General features: G+C 46.6%; 1 protein-coding gene across 1 annotated transcript in view; it reads left to right on the top strand.

Annotated features, from left to right (window-relative positions):
* The first annotated feature begins 2,854 nt into the window (after positions 1-2,854).
* Ccdc3 (coiled-coil domain containing 3) overlaps positions 2,855-17,571 on the top strand; it is an 86,029-nt gene continuing 71,312 nt past the window's right edge. The window contains exons 1-2 of the mRNA XM_052157089.1: positions 2,855-3,409; positions 6,254-6,428. Of these exons, the coding sequence (XP_052013049.1) occupies positions 3,036-3,409; positions 6,254-6,428 (549 nt within the window). The 5' untranslated portion in view covers positions 2,855-3,035. The remainder of the gene's footprint in view (positions 3,410-6,253; positions 6,429-17,571) is intronic.

Here is a 17,571-nt window from a genome sequence, read left to right as displayed (position 1 = left end):
CACACACACACACACATACTATACATAAAATCATGTACATGCAGATTTTTAAAAATGAGGACGACAATAGCAGTATCTATTCTGGTATGTTGTTTGTCAATGGAGTTAAAATAAAATACGCACAGCCCATCCAACAGTACTTGGCTCATACTTGGCGGCTGTTAATACTGCAACTTGACAATGCTTTCTCTGAGTCTGTGTGCCAGGAATATAAATGATGTCACACTCCCTGTCTTTCTTAAGCAAACCTACAGAACACCTGCTGAACAACCGTTGTGTCTACACTGTCTCCTCCTCCCCACTCCCCACTCATAGAGCAAAACTCTCTCCTGGCCCTCTGTGCAACTGTATTTATAAAGAAGCCTTTATAACGAAGGCTAGACTAGTTGATAAAGATGGGGCTCTAATCCACTGTGCTGGTAAGAGAAAGACAGAGGAGCACAGAGGAAAGGTCACCTCTGGCTGCAAAGATACAAAATGGCAGTTTACACACACTTCAGGGATAAAGGTCTTCAGAGACGCCAGTCTTGGCATCTGGATACTGAACTTTTAGTCTCCAGAACTGGGAAAATAAATCTCTTCCCTGTGAGCCTCCAGCCAATAGTATTTCATTATGACAGTGGAGCAGGTTCATACAGTAACCCTGCGAAGGCTCATAGCTTAAACGTCCAGTGAGAGACAATGGGGCTGTGCTGATAAGTGGCCTCCGATGTTGGCCGAGCGTCACTACTCATTGTGTGGAAGTCTGGTATTTCCCATGGCAAGTAATGGCAGAGAGCCATCTGTCACCCATATCCTTGGCACTGATGTCCCCTGGATTTATTTTGCCTACAACTAAGATTTTCCTATATAATTTAGGCCTCACTGAGCAAAGTGGTACACACTTGAAATTTTTGTCCTAAAACATTAGAGGGCCACATAGCAAGACCAAATCCCTGCCCACCTCACACCACCATAAAGATAGAAATTGATCAATGTCGCAGGCTGAATGCTTGACACATGGAAATACAAGGCCTGAGAAGGACCTCTGTCTTACACTTCTTCCTGCTTCAGGGCGTCGATGAACATTGGGAAAATAAAGCCTGATTGGCCCAGGGACAACAGTCTAAACTCATGTGACCCTCATGATGTCTGAAGCTCTCCAAATCTGACAACTGCACACTCCTGCCTGAGTCCCTTTTATTGTCTAAAAATGCCCCATGCCCTCCCTTGGGTTTCTTTCACCCCCATCTTCCTTCTAAGCCTCTTCTGCATGGTTTGGGGTTTGTAAGAGCTGCCGGTCAACACCTGCAGCCATCCCAAGTGGTCACAAAAAGAACCATCCAACCAGAGTTCCAGGACACCCTGGAAGACATGGGGGCCTGAGGTGAGGCCTTCCCACTCCCTTCCACGTCTGTATAGTCTCCTCACATCGCCCTTGGACCTCTCTTCTCTCCAGGTCCTGGAACCATAGATATGTACATATACCTATATGAATTATGATAATGATATGTAGATAACACCCATAACATAAATATATGATCAATACATTTACAAACAGGTAACCTTCCTTCCTCTTTCTTCCTTTTCTTCCTTTCCTCCCTCCCTCCTTCCCTCCCTCCCTCCCTCCCTCCCTCCCTCCCTCCTTTCTTTCTTTCTTTCTTTCTTTCTTTCTTTCTTTCTTTCTTTCTTTCTTTCTTTCTTTCTTTCTTTCTTTCTTTCTTTCTTTCTTTCTTTCTTTCGACAGTTTCTTTAGTCCATGCTTGACTCAGATTCCCTAGGAAGCCTCCCTATGTAGGTAAGAACAGCCCTGAACTTTGATCCTCCTGCCTCCATCTCCCAAGTACGGCGTGTTTGCCACTTTGCCCATCTGATGAGGTGCTGGGGAACCAAACTCAGGACATGATGCACGCCCAGCAAGCCCAGTGGTTACAAAGTTACACCCTCGGCCCTCTTGTCATTGACTCTCATTACACCAAGAATAGTAAAGGCATTGGAGACTGGGAACTTTTGAGGGTTTTGGACTCTTCCATTTTACCCAGTAACTAGTGAAAGGCTTTGTTAAATTTAAGGATGAAGTTGCTTCCCAGGTGTAGTACTTTCTGAATTTGGGGCTGTATAAAGCAGTTACTCTTTAATAAATAAATAAATGAATAAATAAATAAATAAATAATAAATAAATAAATCCATGAACAACAACTTTTCAAATCTTTATGGGGACTATTTTTTAACATCATTATTACAGAAAACTCAGTGTGTGTGTGTGTGTGTGTGTGTGTGTGTACATGATAGAGAGATGAGAGGGAGAGGGGAGGAGGAGAGGGGAGGAGGGGAAGATGAGGAGAAGAGGGGAGGATGAAGTGGAGGGTGAGGAGAGGAAAGAAGAAAGGAGGAGAGGAGGAACAGACAAGAAAGGAAGAGGGGATGAGGAGATGAGAGGGAGAAGGGAGTAGAGGGAGGGAGAGAGGAAAATATTATTTTACGCGAAGTTCTGGGAAGACAAACTCGGATTTGATTTCTATGTGCTTTGATTCTAAATCACTTGCATAGAAAACTTAGTCTGCAGAGCACTCCACGGTGCAAACTGAGAGCAATAGTTGCAGAACACCTGCGTAGGGAACAATTCTTTACTCTTGACAAGCTCTGAGCTAGCAGATAAATGACACCCTACAAACTAATTGGGTCTGGTGGTCAAGCCCTAGTATGCACATTTCATCTAGTCACACTGGAGTCCCAGGGCACAGGGATTGGCCCCTTCCTCCCGGGAGCCCTGCTAGGACCTTTGCCGGGTTGCCTGACTCCCCGCCCCTGCCGCGGTCCACGCCCCAGTCCCCGCCCGTCCCGTCGCGTCCTCTCGACCCCTTTTAAGCGTGGCGGGGAGAAGGCTGGGGCATGGTGATCCCGGTCATATGCTAGACGCGCACCCAGCTCTCCGGAGCGCGTGCAGCCGAGCGCCCCGGCCGCGGTTCCCCGGTAGGCGCTGCGGGCTTCCCGGCTCCCCGCTGCCCCCGGCACCCGGGCGGGCCATGCGCCCGGGCTAGAGCTTAGCCGCCGGCATGCCGCTCCCGCTGCTGCTTGCCGCGCTCTGCCTCGCCGCCTCCCAGGCGCCCGCGCGAGCCTGCCAGCTGCCATCGGAGTGGAGACCCCTGAGCGAAGGCTGCCGCGCCGAGCTGGCCGAGACCATCGTGTATGCCAAGGTGCTGGCGCTGCACCCCGAGGTGCCCGGCCTCTACAACTACCTGCCGTGGCAGTACCAAGCTGGAGAGGGAGGGCTCTTCTACTCCGCGGAGGTGGAGATGCTGTGTGACCAGGCATGGGGCAGTATGCTGGAGGTGCCCGCCGGCTCCAGGCTCAACCTTACCGGTCTGGGCTACTTCTCCTGCCACTCCCACACGGTGGTCCAGGACTACTCCTATTTCTTCTTTGTAAGGTGAGCCTGCCCCCCTCTGCGGGCTACCTGTAGCAAGTCAGAAGCGCCTCAGGGAGCCCGCTCCTCCCACCCCCACCCCCAAAAAAACTAAACAAGACTTAGTAGGCTGTTCATTCTCTTTGCTGTCTTCTACGAAGATCCTGACCATCCTTGGCTAAAGATGTTTAAGATACATATATGCTTTTGGAGTAATACGCACAGACTGGGGTTAAAGGCAAAAAGATCGAGGTGCTTTTTTGTTTATGAGACCGGGTTTTTCTATTTTCCCCGGGTTATCTTCCTGCCTCAGTCCCCCGAGTGCTGGGATCAAACGCTCATGCTATCAAAGTGCTTTCCAAACACCCATTTGACGTTTTGAGAACGATGACCTTTGCCATCAGTTGGTGGGATTCTGTCTGGCTTCTCGAAGTTCTGTCTGAACTTCTCAAGTGTAAGTTTCCAGCCAGTTCCCTCAGAGGCTGCTCTCACGCTCCTCCCCTCCACCAATTCCCATCTGGATAAAAGCGAGAAGCAAATCATGATAGAAGCTCGCGAAGCTCCTGGGGAAGCCCTGTCGGTTAAGGTACACCAATGCTCTCCTTTCCTACCCACTGGATGCCAGAAAGCAGCTCCCTGCCCGGCACCGCCCCCAGCCCCGCCCCCCTCTCCCCAGGTCTCAATCTTGACCAGCTGCCCTGTAATTCAAATTAGCAGAGCTTTACTGAGAGCCCGCTGGTGGGAAAGGTAAAGACCCCAGCACCACAATGCTTTGAAGAGTGTAGAAGGGCATCAGGCAGGTGGTGGGTCCTATGTAGACACCTCCAATCTTGTGACAGCAAATCCCCCCAAATTCAGTTCATTTATATCGACTACTGAATTCAACCTAAATCGCAGGTGGAAAACAGCAGCTGGAACCCCCAAGCTTTGTGGGTTGTTTCTAATTCAAATTAAGATGGATCTAGAACAGCAGAGAGAGAGAGAGAGAGAGAGAGAGAGAGAGAGAGAGAGAGAGAGAGAGGCCAAGGTAATAGCCTCAGTCTTACCAATTGTACCAAGGTTCTCCGGAAAGATTCTGACCACTGGCTGCAGATTCAGTTTTGAAGTCTCTGAGAGAGAAAGTGGTGATCTCCGCAGCAGGGGATCCGTAAACTCAAGGCCACATGTGCTTTCCATATTGAAGACAGGCTAAGTTTAGAATGTATGTTCTGCTTTGCGTTGGCAGTTGTGAACTGCGTACCAGATTAGGTTGATTTCTTAATTTTTTTTTTTTCTGTAATTGTCTGGAAAGTATAGTTTCTAAATAAAGTCAGCCAGCACTGCAAGCGTGCCTTGTCTTGATACAAAGAAATCCAAGCCGGCCTTTTGTTTGTGTTTAGGGGAAACACTGAAAGCCCAGCTATAAAACAACTGGACGCGGCTTTATTTTCCACTGGATGAAAGCTCTGGAAGGAGCAGGCACTGTTGGACTTTTGCTCATTATTGTATTTTTTTAATCACAACATGGTCCAGTGACTGCGCGGTGGTCAGCCAATGTTTTCATCTCTTGCGGTGATCTGTTGGCAGAAAGTTATACAAGGCTGTGATGGACCGTCTTTTCATAGGGCTGTCTTGCCCTGAAGTAGGCTAACAGCTGCACACCAGGCCTTCCTCCTCTGGTCCAGCCTTCCTCTCCCCTCTTGCTCACTCGCAGTGACTGAGAGAAAGCAGAGAGGGTTATTTTGGCTCATTCTCTGGCTGTGTGGCCCTGTGCACTGGGGCAGATGACTGAGGCAGTGCTCTGCAGAAGAGCTTCATCCCTTGGCCAACAGGAAGCAGACAGGAATATAGGCGGGGTCACAGCAGGATATAGCCCCAGAGGTATCCCCCCCACCCCCCAGTGATTTATTTCCTCCAGGTAGATCCACTCTCCAGAAACTTCCCACCCCAATTGGGTACCAAGGTTGAAACAGAGAGGAAGAGGAACATCTCCAATTCAAACTGGAACCCTTAGGCTAGATTTCTCATCTCTTTTTCCTTTCTATTTCTAATAAACACTTTACACTTGAGCATGTGAAAACATTCATTAATATTTGCACCACATTCACTGTGTGCCAAGTTCTTTGTTATCCTTGTGCCTGTTGGATGTGTGTGCTAGGTGTGTATGTGGTGCATGCACTGGAGTACGTGTGGCATCTTTTTCTGTCTCTATCCACTTTATTTCCCTGAGATAGGGCTTCTCATCGACCTGGAAACTTGCCGTTTTGGCTAGGCTGGGCTGGCAGGTTCTCAAGATCTGCCCGTCTCTGTTACCCAGTGTTCATGTTACTGGCATGCCTAGCCACAACAGGCTTTTTATGGGGGTGCTATGGATTTGACCTTGGGTCCTCACACTTGAGCAGGAAGTGCTCTTACCCACTGAGTCACATTTACAGTTTTCCAATGTGATCCCCATGATAATACCAAGAGAGTATATTCTACTACAGTCCTCTTGTAGCAAGACAGGAAGACAATTGTGCTTAAAGAAGAAGCTGGCTTCGCATCACAAGCCCAGTGTAGCAGTGAGGCTTAAATCCAGGTCACATTACAACTTCTGTCTGCTCACCAGGAAGCAACGGACACTATAAGACATGGGAGACAGACCAACAGGAATGCCTACACTTGAGACCTTGTGCCTTGTCTAGATTCCATTCTTTAGAAACCCTTAAGCTAGACTCAAGCAAAGAAGAAAGCAATGAGAAGTGTTAATGGTAGAAGTCCCTTCCTGAGAACCATGCCAGACTTCATGGTGACATTAGCAAGACAGTTTCTGTCCTTTGTAAACCAGACTGCATCTGGCCCATCTCCATTCACCTCACCTATGTCTCTGCTTTGACCATTTCCCCTTAGGATGGATGAAAATTACAATCTCTTGCCGCACGGAGTCAATTTCCAAGATGCCATCTTTCCAGACACACAGGAGAACAGAAGGATGTTTTCCAGCCTTTTCCAGTTTGCTAACTGTTCCCAAGGTCAGCAGCTGACAACTTTCTCTAGTGACTGGGAGATCCAGGAAGACAACAGGGTAAGAACTGGCTGCACAGTCTGTGACTTGGCAGAACAATAAGTCATATTGTCTATGGCAACTAAGTCATGGTTGAAGGCGTCAAGAATGCTCTTCTAAATGATGTATCCTCCTGTCTCTCTCTCAGCTTGACACAGAGCAAATGCAGTGCAAACATTATTACATGCTCAAGTGTAAAGTGCTTGTTAGAAATAGGAAGAAGTCAGAAGAGACAAGAGTTATATCCTATGTGTTCCAGTTTGAATTTGAGATGTTCACCTTCCTCTCTGTCACAGTCTTGGTGCCCAGCTAGGGTGGGAGGCTGTGGACGTTTCAGAAGATCCACCTACCTGGAGCAGATAAATCACTTGGGCTATGCCTTTGGGACTGGATCCTGCTCTGGCTAGTTCCTGGATTCCTTTTTTTGCTTCCTGTTTGCCATGAGCCATTGCTATTCCTAGGCTTTGGATGCCCAAGGGTTAGTGCTTGGTAAGGTGTCTTCACAATGTAGGAGCGAGATTAGAGGAGGGCACGCATGTCTCAGGTTCCCCTGATTCAAAAGGGAGACCAAAACCAAAGCCATATTGCACTCATTTGATTAAAATATGTAAATCTCTTGGCCTAGTGCTTAAGAGTGTTCAGTGTCTGTAAACCATTATGACTGTCCTTGTGACTAACCGTCTAAGGCAGTGGTTCTCAACCTGTGAGTTTTGAATCCTTTGGGGGGGTTCTAATGACCCTTTCACAGGGGCTGTGCATCAGATATATATCAGATATTTACATTATGAGTCATAATGGTAGCAAAACTGCCATTATGAAGTAGCCACAAAATAATTTTATGGTTGAGGGGTCACCACAACATGAGGAACTGTATTAAAGGGCCAGGGCATTACAGACCTTGAGAACTGCTCATTTAAGGAATTTTCTTGGAAGAAAAGGAAATGAAATAAAAGGGTTCTCAGAGCTAACATTCCGTGCGTGTATTTTGCCTGGATGTATGTATGGGTACCGTATGTGTGCCCAGTTCCTGGGGAGGGTAGAAGAGGGTGTTTGATCCCTTGGAACTGGAACTTTTGGATGGTTGTAAGCCACCACGTAAATCCTGGAAATCAAACCCAGATCCTCTGGAAGAGCAGAAAGTGCTCTCAGCTGCTGGGTCTCCTCTCTAGGCAGTGTTCCATGATTTTAAGCGTGATGCTCTCTTTAAAGCTTACCAGGTAGCCCAAGAGGCTGGAGTCAGAGTTAAGACTACAGTTGAGTATGGAATAGAAAGGGATCTCCTAATCTGAGCCAAATGCCAGCAAGGGGGAACTTTTAGGGACCGTCGGCCCTGATGAGATACAGTCAAAACAGGCCTGTGGGCTGCTGGCCTGTCACCCCCTGTCTTCTGTGCAAAGTAGATTTGAAGTTAAATAGCCCGAATCTGAAGAAGGTCTGATGTGGCTATCAAATCCAACAGTGGCCCTAATTTATGGCATAAAGAATCACCTTGGATGTATCTATGGCCCTATTCTTTCTTCCCATGCGCGGAGGGGTTGAGAGCCACACCGTCTTGTCTGGTGGCTTGGCCTAGGGAAGTGCCTTGTTCCTGTAAGCTTCGTCAGGGATCCTTGGCCCCCAGAACCATTCTCTTACTCTCACAGAAAAGCTGTGTCCATCATGGGCAAGGTTGTCCAGACCAAAGAAGCTACTCATTTGCCTTTTCACACACTGCGAGGTTCCTGCCCTAGAGCCACCCTATTGACAGCAGTCTAGGGTCTCCTCGCTTTTCTTCCATGCTTTCTGAGAGTTTCCTTGGGTTTGCCAACCTGTGTTTTGTTGCAGCATGGTCCTGGGAACCTGCTTTGTTTTCTCCCCTCCCCCACAGCATGTGTGAGCATAGGTGTGTGCTGGTGCACTTGCCTGTGTGATGGAGATACATGGAGGCTAGAAGACTTCTGGCTTTGGTCTTCAGGCCCAATATTAGTTACTTTTTGTTGCTGTGCGGAAACACTGTGACTGGGGCGACTTATAAAAGACAGCGTTTAATTAAGCTTACAGTTCAAGAGGGTCAGAGTTCCTAATGAGCAAGGCAAGAGCGTGGTGGCAGGAAGAGCAGAGAGGCTTCTTGATCCTGAAGCAGGAGACTGAGAGAACTGGACAGGGTGCCAGGCTTTTGAAACCTCAAAGGCCTCCCCTACCGGATACACTTTCTCCATCCAAGCCGCAGCTCTCAATCCTTCTTAGACAGTTCCATCAGCTGCAAACCAAGTATTCGAACCCCATGAGCCTGTGGGGGCCACGCTCATTGAAGCCACCCACTCTGCCCTTTTGTATTTCGAGACAAGGATCTTTTATTGATGTGGAACTCACCTAGCAGACCAGGCTGGCTGGCCATCAAGGCTCAGGTATCCCTGCCACCTCTGCCTTTGCTGTGCTGGAATTAGAGGGGTGTGTCATAATGCCTAGATTTTTTGTGTGGGTTCTGGGGAATAAGATCCAGGTCTTTATGCATTCATAAACACTTTACCAGCTGAGCCTTCTCTAGTCTTGGTTTCCTGTGTGTGTGTGTGTGTGTGTGTGTGTGTGTGTGTGTGTGTGTGTGTGTACACTCTTACACATCTTGCTTTGTCCTCTGCATTAGTCACTTGAGGCAGTATCTTTTATTGAACCTGGAACTAGACTGGCAATCATCAAGTCTAAAGTATCTTCCTATCTCTACCCCCATGCCCCCAAGCACCGGAGTTATGGATCTGCATGGCTGTGTTTAACTTCTTACTCTTGCATGTTTTATGTGGGTACTGGAGATTTGAACTCCGGTCCTCATGCTTATGCTGCAAGCTCCTTTACCCGTGGACCCATCTCCCAGTCCTGGATTCTCCCTTCATGGTTTTATTGTTTCCTACTTCTCGTTACATACAATGCACTAAAGCCTCAGAATTCCAAACTCCTGTCACACCTCTTCTATTGGGAATGTAATCAGTTTAGTTTTGGTTTACTTTTTGGGAGCTTTGCATACATCTGTGACCCACAATAGCAATAGATTTATGTCAACAGTAATATCAAATATTACTCCACAAAGAGCTTAAGCCTGAAATCGCTTCAGCTGCATAACTTATTAGCCTTTTGCTCACATAATGAAGCTATTAACATTTGTTTGGAATTAGATTTTCCAACATTAAAAGCAGGAGAGCATAGAACCACAAGACCCCAGAGAATAGCTTCAGTGAAAAGGCAGGTCTATTTCTGTTGGTCAGATGCTGATCTGGGAGAGAGTACTTTTCCCCTTTGGTGACCCTGGTGTCTTAGATAATGGAGTGTGGGGGTCCTGGACATATGGAGTAAATCTGAAGTGTGTGTGTGTGTGATAATTATTCCAGAATGCTACCTGGTGTGTTGTAAATTTAAAGGTATGAATTAGAGCACTCTATAGATTCCCCAGGCATTTTTCTTTATTCCATTATTACTCCCTCTTCTCTTTGAAAGTGACCGTATCAGAGCACACTGAAAGTGTCTGCCTATTGTTCTGTCTGCCTTCCTTCCATCTATCTATCTATCTATCTATCATCCATATATCCATCCATCCATCCATTCATCCATTCATCCATACATCCATACATCCATACATCCATTCATCCATTCACCCATTCATCCATACATCCATACATCCATACATCCATACTTCCATTCATCCTTATATCCAAACATCCAGTGTGTGTGAGCACCAGGGTCTCATGATGTGGCTTCTCACTAGGCCAAGCTAGTCTCAAATTCTCAATCCTTCCAGGCCAGCATCCTAAGTGCTGGAGTTGAAGGCATGTGCCATGATCCCTAGCAGCTGATTCATTTAACCTTTAACCTTAGGGCCGGCGAGCTGGCTGAGTGGGTAAAAGCATTTGCTGCATATTGTGAGCATGCCAGCCAGAGACAGAGAGGAACATGTTTGCTCTTTCTACAACATCACAGGTTATTGCATAGGAATAAATTCTCAAGGTCCAGACGTTTCAATGATAGCAACTTGACAGGCAAACAGATAATACACACCACACATGGCATGTATATATATGTATGTGTATGTGTATAGGTATATGTTCATTTATATTTATGTATGTATATGTATATGTATATGTATATGTATATGTATATGTATATGTATATGTATATGTATATGTATATGTATACATACACACATATACATATATGTAGTTTACAGAAGGAGTACAAGTTAAAGCAGATGCAGTAGAACAGGAAAGGTTCCAGAAGTAGACCGTGATAGTCTATGCTGATAAAGCTACAAGCCAGACCAGTGCTGGGAGGCAGCTGACATCAGGGTTTGAAAGCAAGGCTTTAGAGTTCAGCTGTTGGTGTAAGCCTGGGTCTGAGTGCAGGAAACTGCAGTCTCCAAATTTAGTTCCCAATGCTTTGGGAAAGGCCATGACCCAAAGCAACATGTGGAGGAAAGCGTTTATTTCATCTTATAGTTTATTAGGTCATCATGAAGAGAAGTCAGGGCAGGAACCCGGGGGCAGGAACTGCAGCAGAGGCCACGGTGGCGGAACAGTGTTTGTGGCTGTGCGTCCCATTATTTCTTTTACTGTCACAACCAGCGGCCCAGCCATGGCGTGCCCCAACAGTGGGCTGGCCCTCCTTCCTCAATCACTAATCAAGGGAACACCCCACAGACTTGTCTGTTGATAGCATCTTCTCAACAAAGGTTCCTTCTGCCTAAATGACTCTGGTTTGTGGGAGGTGCCAAAACCCAGCATGGGCTGTTCTGGGTCCAGTTCACCTGGGTGAACAGGTAGACGGTTATCAGGCGATAGGTTGCTGTGACACCATATGATCAAGTATTAGGTGTCTGTCACTTGGTGGCATCCAGTCAAGTGGGTTACACTCTGGTAAAACCTTTTGCTTTTGTCTGGTTTTTAATAAGTTTTTAGCTTTTGGTGACCCTGATAGGATTTTAATAATACACTCATATGCCTCCATAGACTAAATTAGTTCCAAATATAAATATGTAGGGTCGCCCTTTACTTCTGGTCACTTCTCAGTCTGTGTTAGATGGGTGGTGCCTGTCAGGTGTTCAGTTTGGAGGTCTACATAGGGGTTACAGTCATCCTTTCTCAAAATGGAGTAAAAAAAAACCTTAGGGCTACACACAGGTTGATAAACCACTGCTTTATATCATGTGGGATAACTCAGAGCCACCTCTTCTCAACCGTCACACAAACCTGAGGACCTGAGTCAGGGCCCTCAGAACCTGCATAGTGTAGGAATCCATAATCCTAGCACACTCCTGCCATGAAACAGGAGGCAGAGACAGGGTGATTTTTACAAGCTCTTCAGTCAGCTAGTCTGGCATGGTTAGTGGAGATAGACCCTGTCTCAAACAAGGTATAAGGTAAAGCTGACCTGAAGGCCATCTTCAGATCTTTACAAGAATACCATACATGGGTGTGCACGCCCATGCACGCATGCGCGCACACACACACACACACACACACACACACACACAGATTTGCATAAACACACAAAATTTAACTTAGAATCAATATATTTACTTTTAAAAGTTCTATTGTAGCTGGGCAGTTCTATTGCAGCTGGGTGGTGCACGCCTGTAATCCCAGCACTTGGCAGGCAGAGGCAGGTGGATTTCTGAGTTCCAGGCCAGCCTGGTCTGCAGAGTGAGCTCCAGGACAGCCAGGGCTACACAGAGAAACACTGTCTCGAAAAAACAAAAAACAAAACAAACAAACAAAAAAAAACCAAAAACAAAAAGTTCTATTGCAGTCTTTCCCTGTGGTATGGAGTGATTCATATGGTTGTGTGGTGGTGATTCCAATAGTTTCTCAGAGTGATTCAAATGGCTGTGTGTGGACAAAGAGCTTCAGGAAGAGTTACCTGGAGTTCATTCCCTCCTTCCAAAACAAACCAAAGCAAACAGCAAACACAAACTGAAGAGAACAAGCAACACCAGGCGCCTTTCCGACGGGCAGGCAAGGCTCTAGCTATCAGGCACCTCTCCGACGGGCAGGCAAGCCTCTAGCTATCTGTCTTCCCTGGACAAGCTTGCCTGTGATCTCAGACGTGCTACCTCTCTTCCCACAACTTCCTAGTGGTTCAGAATTGTTGTTTAGATCACCTGTCCTCCAAGTAGGAATCCATGCTGGACCTGGGGGGGCGCTTTTGAGAAGGAGAACCCACTAACCCCTCACATGAGTGAGTGAGTGGCCTAGGACATTGTTGGTCTCGGTGTCTGACGTGTAGTGTAGGCGTGCAGCGAGCTCTTATGCGTCCTACTGTTGATGCAGTCGCTCTCCTCACGGCCTGGACAGGTGATCTAGACTCCAGTCCTGAGAGACCAAGGTGATATGGAGGTTAAGGGCTGGGACAGTGGGGAAGTCTTACATGGGAATGCTTTCCTGCAGCACAGCCCAGGTGCCTTTCAACTGGATCAGATGGAGCAAAACCCTCCCTTTCTCTGGTTTCTTCCAAGTACTTTGTGTTTTAGATACCTTCTCCCCACCCCTTACTTAGTTCATAGAGACACGCTCTTGCTTTCAAAAGTTTCCAAGACATTGGGAGTGTCACTAAGTGTTCATCTCCTCTCCACTGGTGTCATGGTGTTAATGGGGCTGAGGGGATGTCTTTGGCAATCAGTCTTCCCTGGCAGGGTTCGCAGCTCTCCAGCCAAGAACATTTTTCCCTTCTGTTTCCCTCCTGCTTGGGCGAGTGTAACAGTCAAAACAGAAGTTGGATATTTTCCCCTTCCTGCCAGTACTATCCCTGAGGACCAAGACCCAGCCTGACCCAACTTACATCAGTCTGTCATAAAATGTCATGGGTTTAAAATAAAACCTGTGAAGGCCAGGCTGCCCCCCACGTTCTCCTTTCCTTGTTTGGAGTGGGGAAGGAGCTGTCTCACCCTAGGCTGCTTCAGAAGGAATGTAAACTCTTCATCGGGCCCGGATGGCTCTGTGTTAGGAGGAATGGCCTTGGGCAGCTCCTTCCATTGCTTGTATGGGAGTTTCTTGCTGAAGTTTGCTCATCTAGAAATGTAGACCCACAGAAACAAAGATTGTTGTACTGGAGTATGTAGCCAAAGCACTCCGTAAACGATGAAAAGCAGTTTGGGGTTCATTGTGACTGTAGTCATCTCAAAGTCTTTCAACATTGCATTTTTACAAATTAAAAGGATTAACTCTCCGGGGCTGGAGAGATGGCTCAGTGTTTGAGGCACATTCTTCTCTTGCAGAGGAGTAGAGCTCAGTCCCCAGCATCCAGCATCCATGCTGGGTGGCTTGAGACACACACACACACAAACACACACACACACACACAAACACACATCTCAAAAGAAAAAGCTTCCTGCTACCCCACCCCCACCCCACCAGGAAACTCCTAAGATCTGCTGGGACTGGTGGCTGATAAACCCAACCCACCTCCCTTGATGATGAGAATATGTATTAGTCAGGCTTTCACTTCTGGGAACAGACACCATGGCCAAGGCCACTTTTATAAGGACAAGATTTAATTGGGGCTGGCTAACAGGTTCAGGGGTTTAGTCCATTATCATCAAGGCAGGAACATGGCAGCATCCAGGCAGGCATGGTGCAGGAGTTGCTGAGAGTTCTACATCTTCATCTGAAGGCTGCTAGGAGAAGACTGGCTTCCAGGCAGCTGGGATGAGGGCCTTAAAGGCTGCACTCACAGTGATACACCTATTCCAACAAGGCCACACCCACTTCAACAAGGCTACACCTACTCTATCAAGGCCACACCTCCTAATAGTGTCACTCCCTGGGCTAAATGTATACAAACCACCATAGAACAGTAGAGGGAGGTGAATAAATAACTGTTCACATTTTCTTCCATCCAGTGGCATTTAATAACGTCTGGGCAGGAGCATTTTGAAAAAGTTATATTAATTGAATTACAAAGAGATAACACATTAGTGTGTTATCAGCAGAAGTTCTCCCTCTCTGACATTCACTCCCCAGTTCTCACCTACCCCAGACAGACAGCCTTGGTTCTTTGTTTCTTGTGCAAACATTCAATCCATGTTTTGATGCTGCACAAACAGTTCAATGTGTTTTATTTACTTTTTGCCTTTGCTAGGTGGCTGGAGCACTGGGTACACTCACCTGTGCATTGCTTTATTCACCTACAGATTTTGAGGATCTTCCCATATGAACACCTTAAATGGCTGCACAATATTCTACTGTATAGATGTAACATGATATGTCCTATTTAATGGAGCCTATTTAATGGGTTTTTGAGGTGTTTCTGATACAACATCATTACAAACCGTGCTGACATCATTATATATAACTAATTTTCAGGACTCATTACTGCATCTAATCCTTAGTAAATATTTGGGTACCTCCCATGATGCAGCTACTGTGTGAGATGCTGCAGTTTCAACATTTAGCAAAATCCAAAGGCCCTGCCTGATGTCATATAGTCTTATAGTCCTAATTAACAACAGACATAATCCAAAGACCATATTATAACAATATCATAATGAAAAGATTATTGCATAATGTTAAATGGAATTAATTGTTCCAACTTAAGACATTAGGCAGTTAAGGGTCCTTTCCTGGATTATGAGGGGAAGAAAACCCTCTCAGATGAATGGACACTGAGATAAGACCTAGACTGTAAAGGGGCCACGTGGGTGCCCGCAGTTCAGAGATACAAGAATAAGCACAGCAGCCCTGTGGCGGCGGAACACATGGCATGAAGAAGAGCCTTGTAGAGGAGCAAAGGGATGAGGCCTGCGAAACAGCAGGAGCCGGACCACGCCGGGCCTGATAGATCTTAAGAGGATCCACACTTTGTTCCATAGTGGTGGTAACTCTTTGACCCCTTGGAGGAAAGGCTAATGTGCAATCAAGCAGACAGGAGTGAGACCTGGGGCTTCTGGGATTGGAATGATTCCCTGTGGTGCACTTGAGCATAAGCAAGGTGCTGTGGAGGTTCTAGGACAATGCTGGGCTAGACTAGCAACAGTGGCAAAACGTGAGTGATACTTGGCATTAAAAAAAGAAAAAGGAAATCAGTCTTTATCTCTGTCTCAGAAGGCTGGTGGTAAATGATCACCCTGTCCTTAGAGGGCTCCAAGACTGGCTGTGGGCATTTCCAATGTGCCTTTTCTGTAGCGGTTCTTCCCATGGAGGATGGCTCGCATCTGAGCTGTGAACACGTGCCCCACCCATGGGAACCTTCTGTATATGGCAGATGCCCCGGAGCTCTTGTCTGATATGCTTCTCCTTTATTCCCCCAATGCAGAGGCAGGGTTTCTCTGTGTAGTGCTGGTTGTCCAGACACTTGCTCTGTAGGCCAGGCTGGTTTTGAACTCACAAATGCCCCTGCCTCTGCTTCCCAGAAGCTAATTGGGAATGCCATGGGAATTTGAAACCTCCAACAAAGTCATACCTCCTAATTCATCCAACAAAGTTCCACCATCTAGGGACCAAATATTCAAATAGATAAGCCTTTAGGGCTGACTCTTACTCAAACCACCGAGGTTTCTCTCAGGGCATTCTATTTCCTAGAATATAAAGCCCGTGGGCATGGCATGCTTGAGTTCCACAGACTCACCTGCCATTGAGAGAGAGAGAGAGCCACTGCAGGACACATGACTTTGTCACTTTCCCTCATTCTCTCTTCACATTTCTTTCTTTTTCAAAGTAGTTTAGGCCTGTATTTTTTTCAATATCTTGATGATATACAAAAGAAATCCAGGGGCTGAACAGACAGTTCAGCAGTTTGAGTTACCTTGGCTCTTCAGAGGATCAGAACGCCCACATTGGACAGCTCCCAACTGCCTGTAACTCCTGTTCCAGGGGCTTCAAATGCTCTTCTGTCTCTCAGGACCTGAAATGCTTGTATGCACACACTCACACCTCCCTCACACATGAGAGAGGTAGGGAGAGAGACACAGAGAAAGACAGAGAGACACACAGAGAGACAGAAAGACAGAGAGTGAGTTGGGGCAGAGACACACAGAGAGATAAGCAAATAATAAATCTATTTGTATTTTGCATTATTGCATTAAATTTACAGATCAACTTGGAAAGAATTAACAAACTAGCAATACCAAATCTCCAACTCTGCGAACCACATATATTATCTTTGTTTCTGGAAAGTCTGATTTTTTTAAAATTAATGCTCTAATTTTTTAGAATATGTATTCTATAGGCATTTGATTTATACTTCTGCATTTTATATTTGGTGCTATTGTTTCAGATATTGCATTAGTTATTTCTCAGTGCTGTGAGGAGAGGCCTGACCAAACACAGCTGAAGGTGTTGTGAGATTTAATTTGGCCCAAAATTTGAGGGGATTTAGTCCATTGTGGCTGGGAAGGGAGGGTAGGGGTAGTGTGCGTGTGGTGGTGGTGGTGGTGGTGGTAGTGGTAGTGGTGTGTGTATGTGTGGTGTGTATTGGTAGTGGTGTGTATGTGTGTGGAGGTGGTGGTGGTGTGTGGTGTGTGGTGTGTGTGTGTGTGTGTTGGTGTGTGTGTGGTGTGTATGTGGTTGTATGTGTGTTGGTGTGTGTGTGGTGTATATGTGGTGGTGTGTGTGGTAGCTGGTAACCGTATGCTGGCAGTCAGCTGACACAGCACAGGAAGCCCTGTCTCCTAAGACACACTTCCCTTCACTAGTCCTCTCAAAAGTCTTACAGTCTCCCAAAGCACGATCCCCATCTGGCAACCAAGTGTTCACCCCATTTCACACACTTACCATAATTTGGATTGTTTTTATTTTGTTTTCAGTCAGCTTTGCTGTGTAGTTCGGGTTGGCCTAAACCCCACAGTCCTTCAGCTTCTTCTTCCCCTGTCCTGAGGTTACAGGTGTGCCACCACATCAAGAGCAGGTACCTTAAAAGTATACATGTGTGTGCTTGTATGTGTCTATGCATGCACATGATCATGTGTCTGTGTGCATGCACATGTTTGCATGTGCACACGGTCATGTGTGTGGCACACATGTGGACAACCTGAGGTGCCAGTCCTCATCCTCCATCTTGTCTGAGACAGGGTATCTTCGCTGCTTACCACTGTGTACATACTCCATGTGAGGTGATGAGCCCGTGATTCATCCCCCTGCCGTGTCAGTGCAGGCGTGGACATTCCAAGTCCACGTTACCACACTTGGCTTGAAATGGGTTCTGAGGGTGA

This window comes from Apodemus sylvaticus, chromosome 14 (assembly GCF_947179515.1).
Source record: "Apodemus sylvaticus chromosome 14, mApoSyl1.1, whole genome shotgun sequence".
Classification (NCBI taxonomy): Eukaryota; Metazoa; Chordata; class Mammalia; order Rodentia; family Muridae; genus Apodemus; species Apodemus sylvaticus.
The sequence above is the reverse complement of the archived record's forward strand: the minus strand, read 5'-3'. Positions and strand labels throughout refer to the sequence as shown.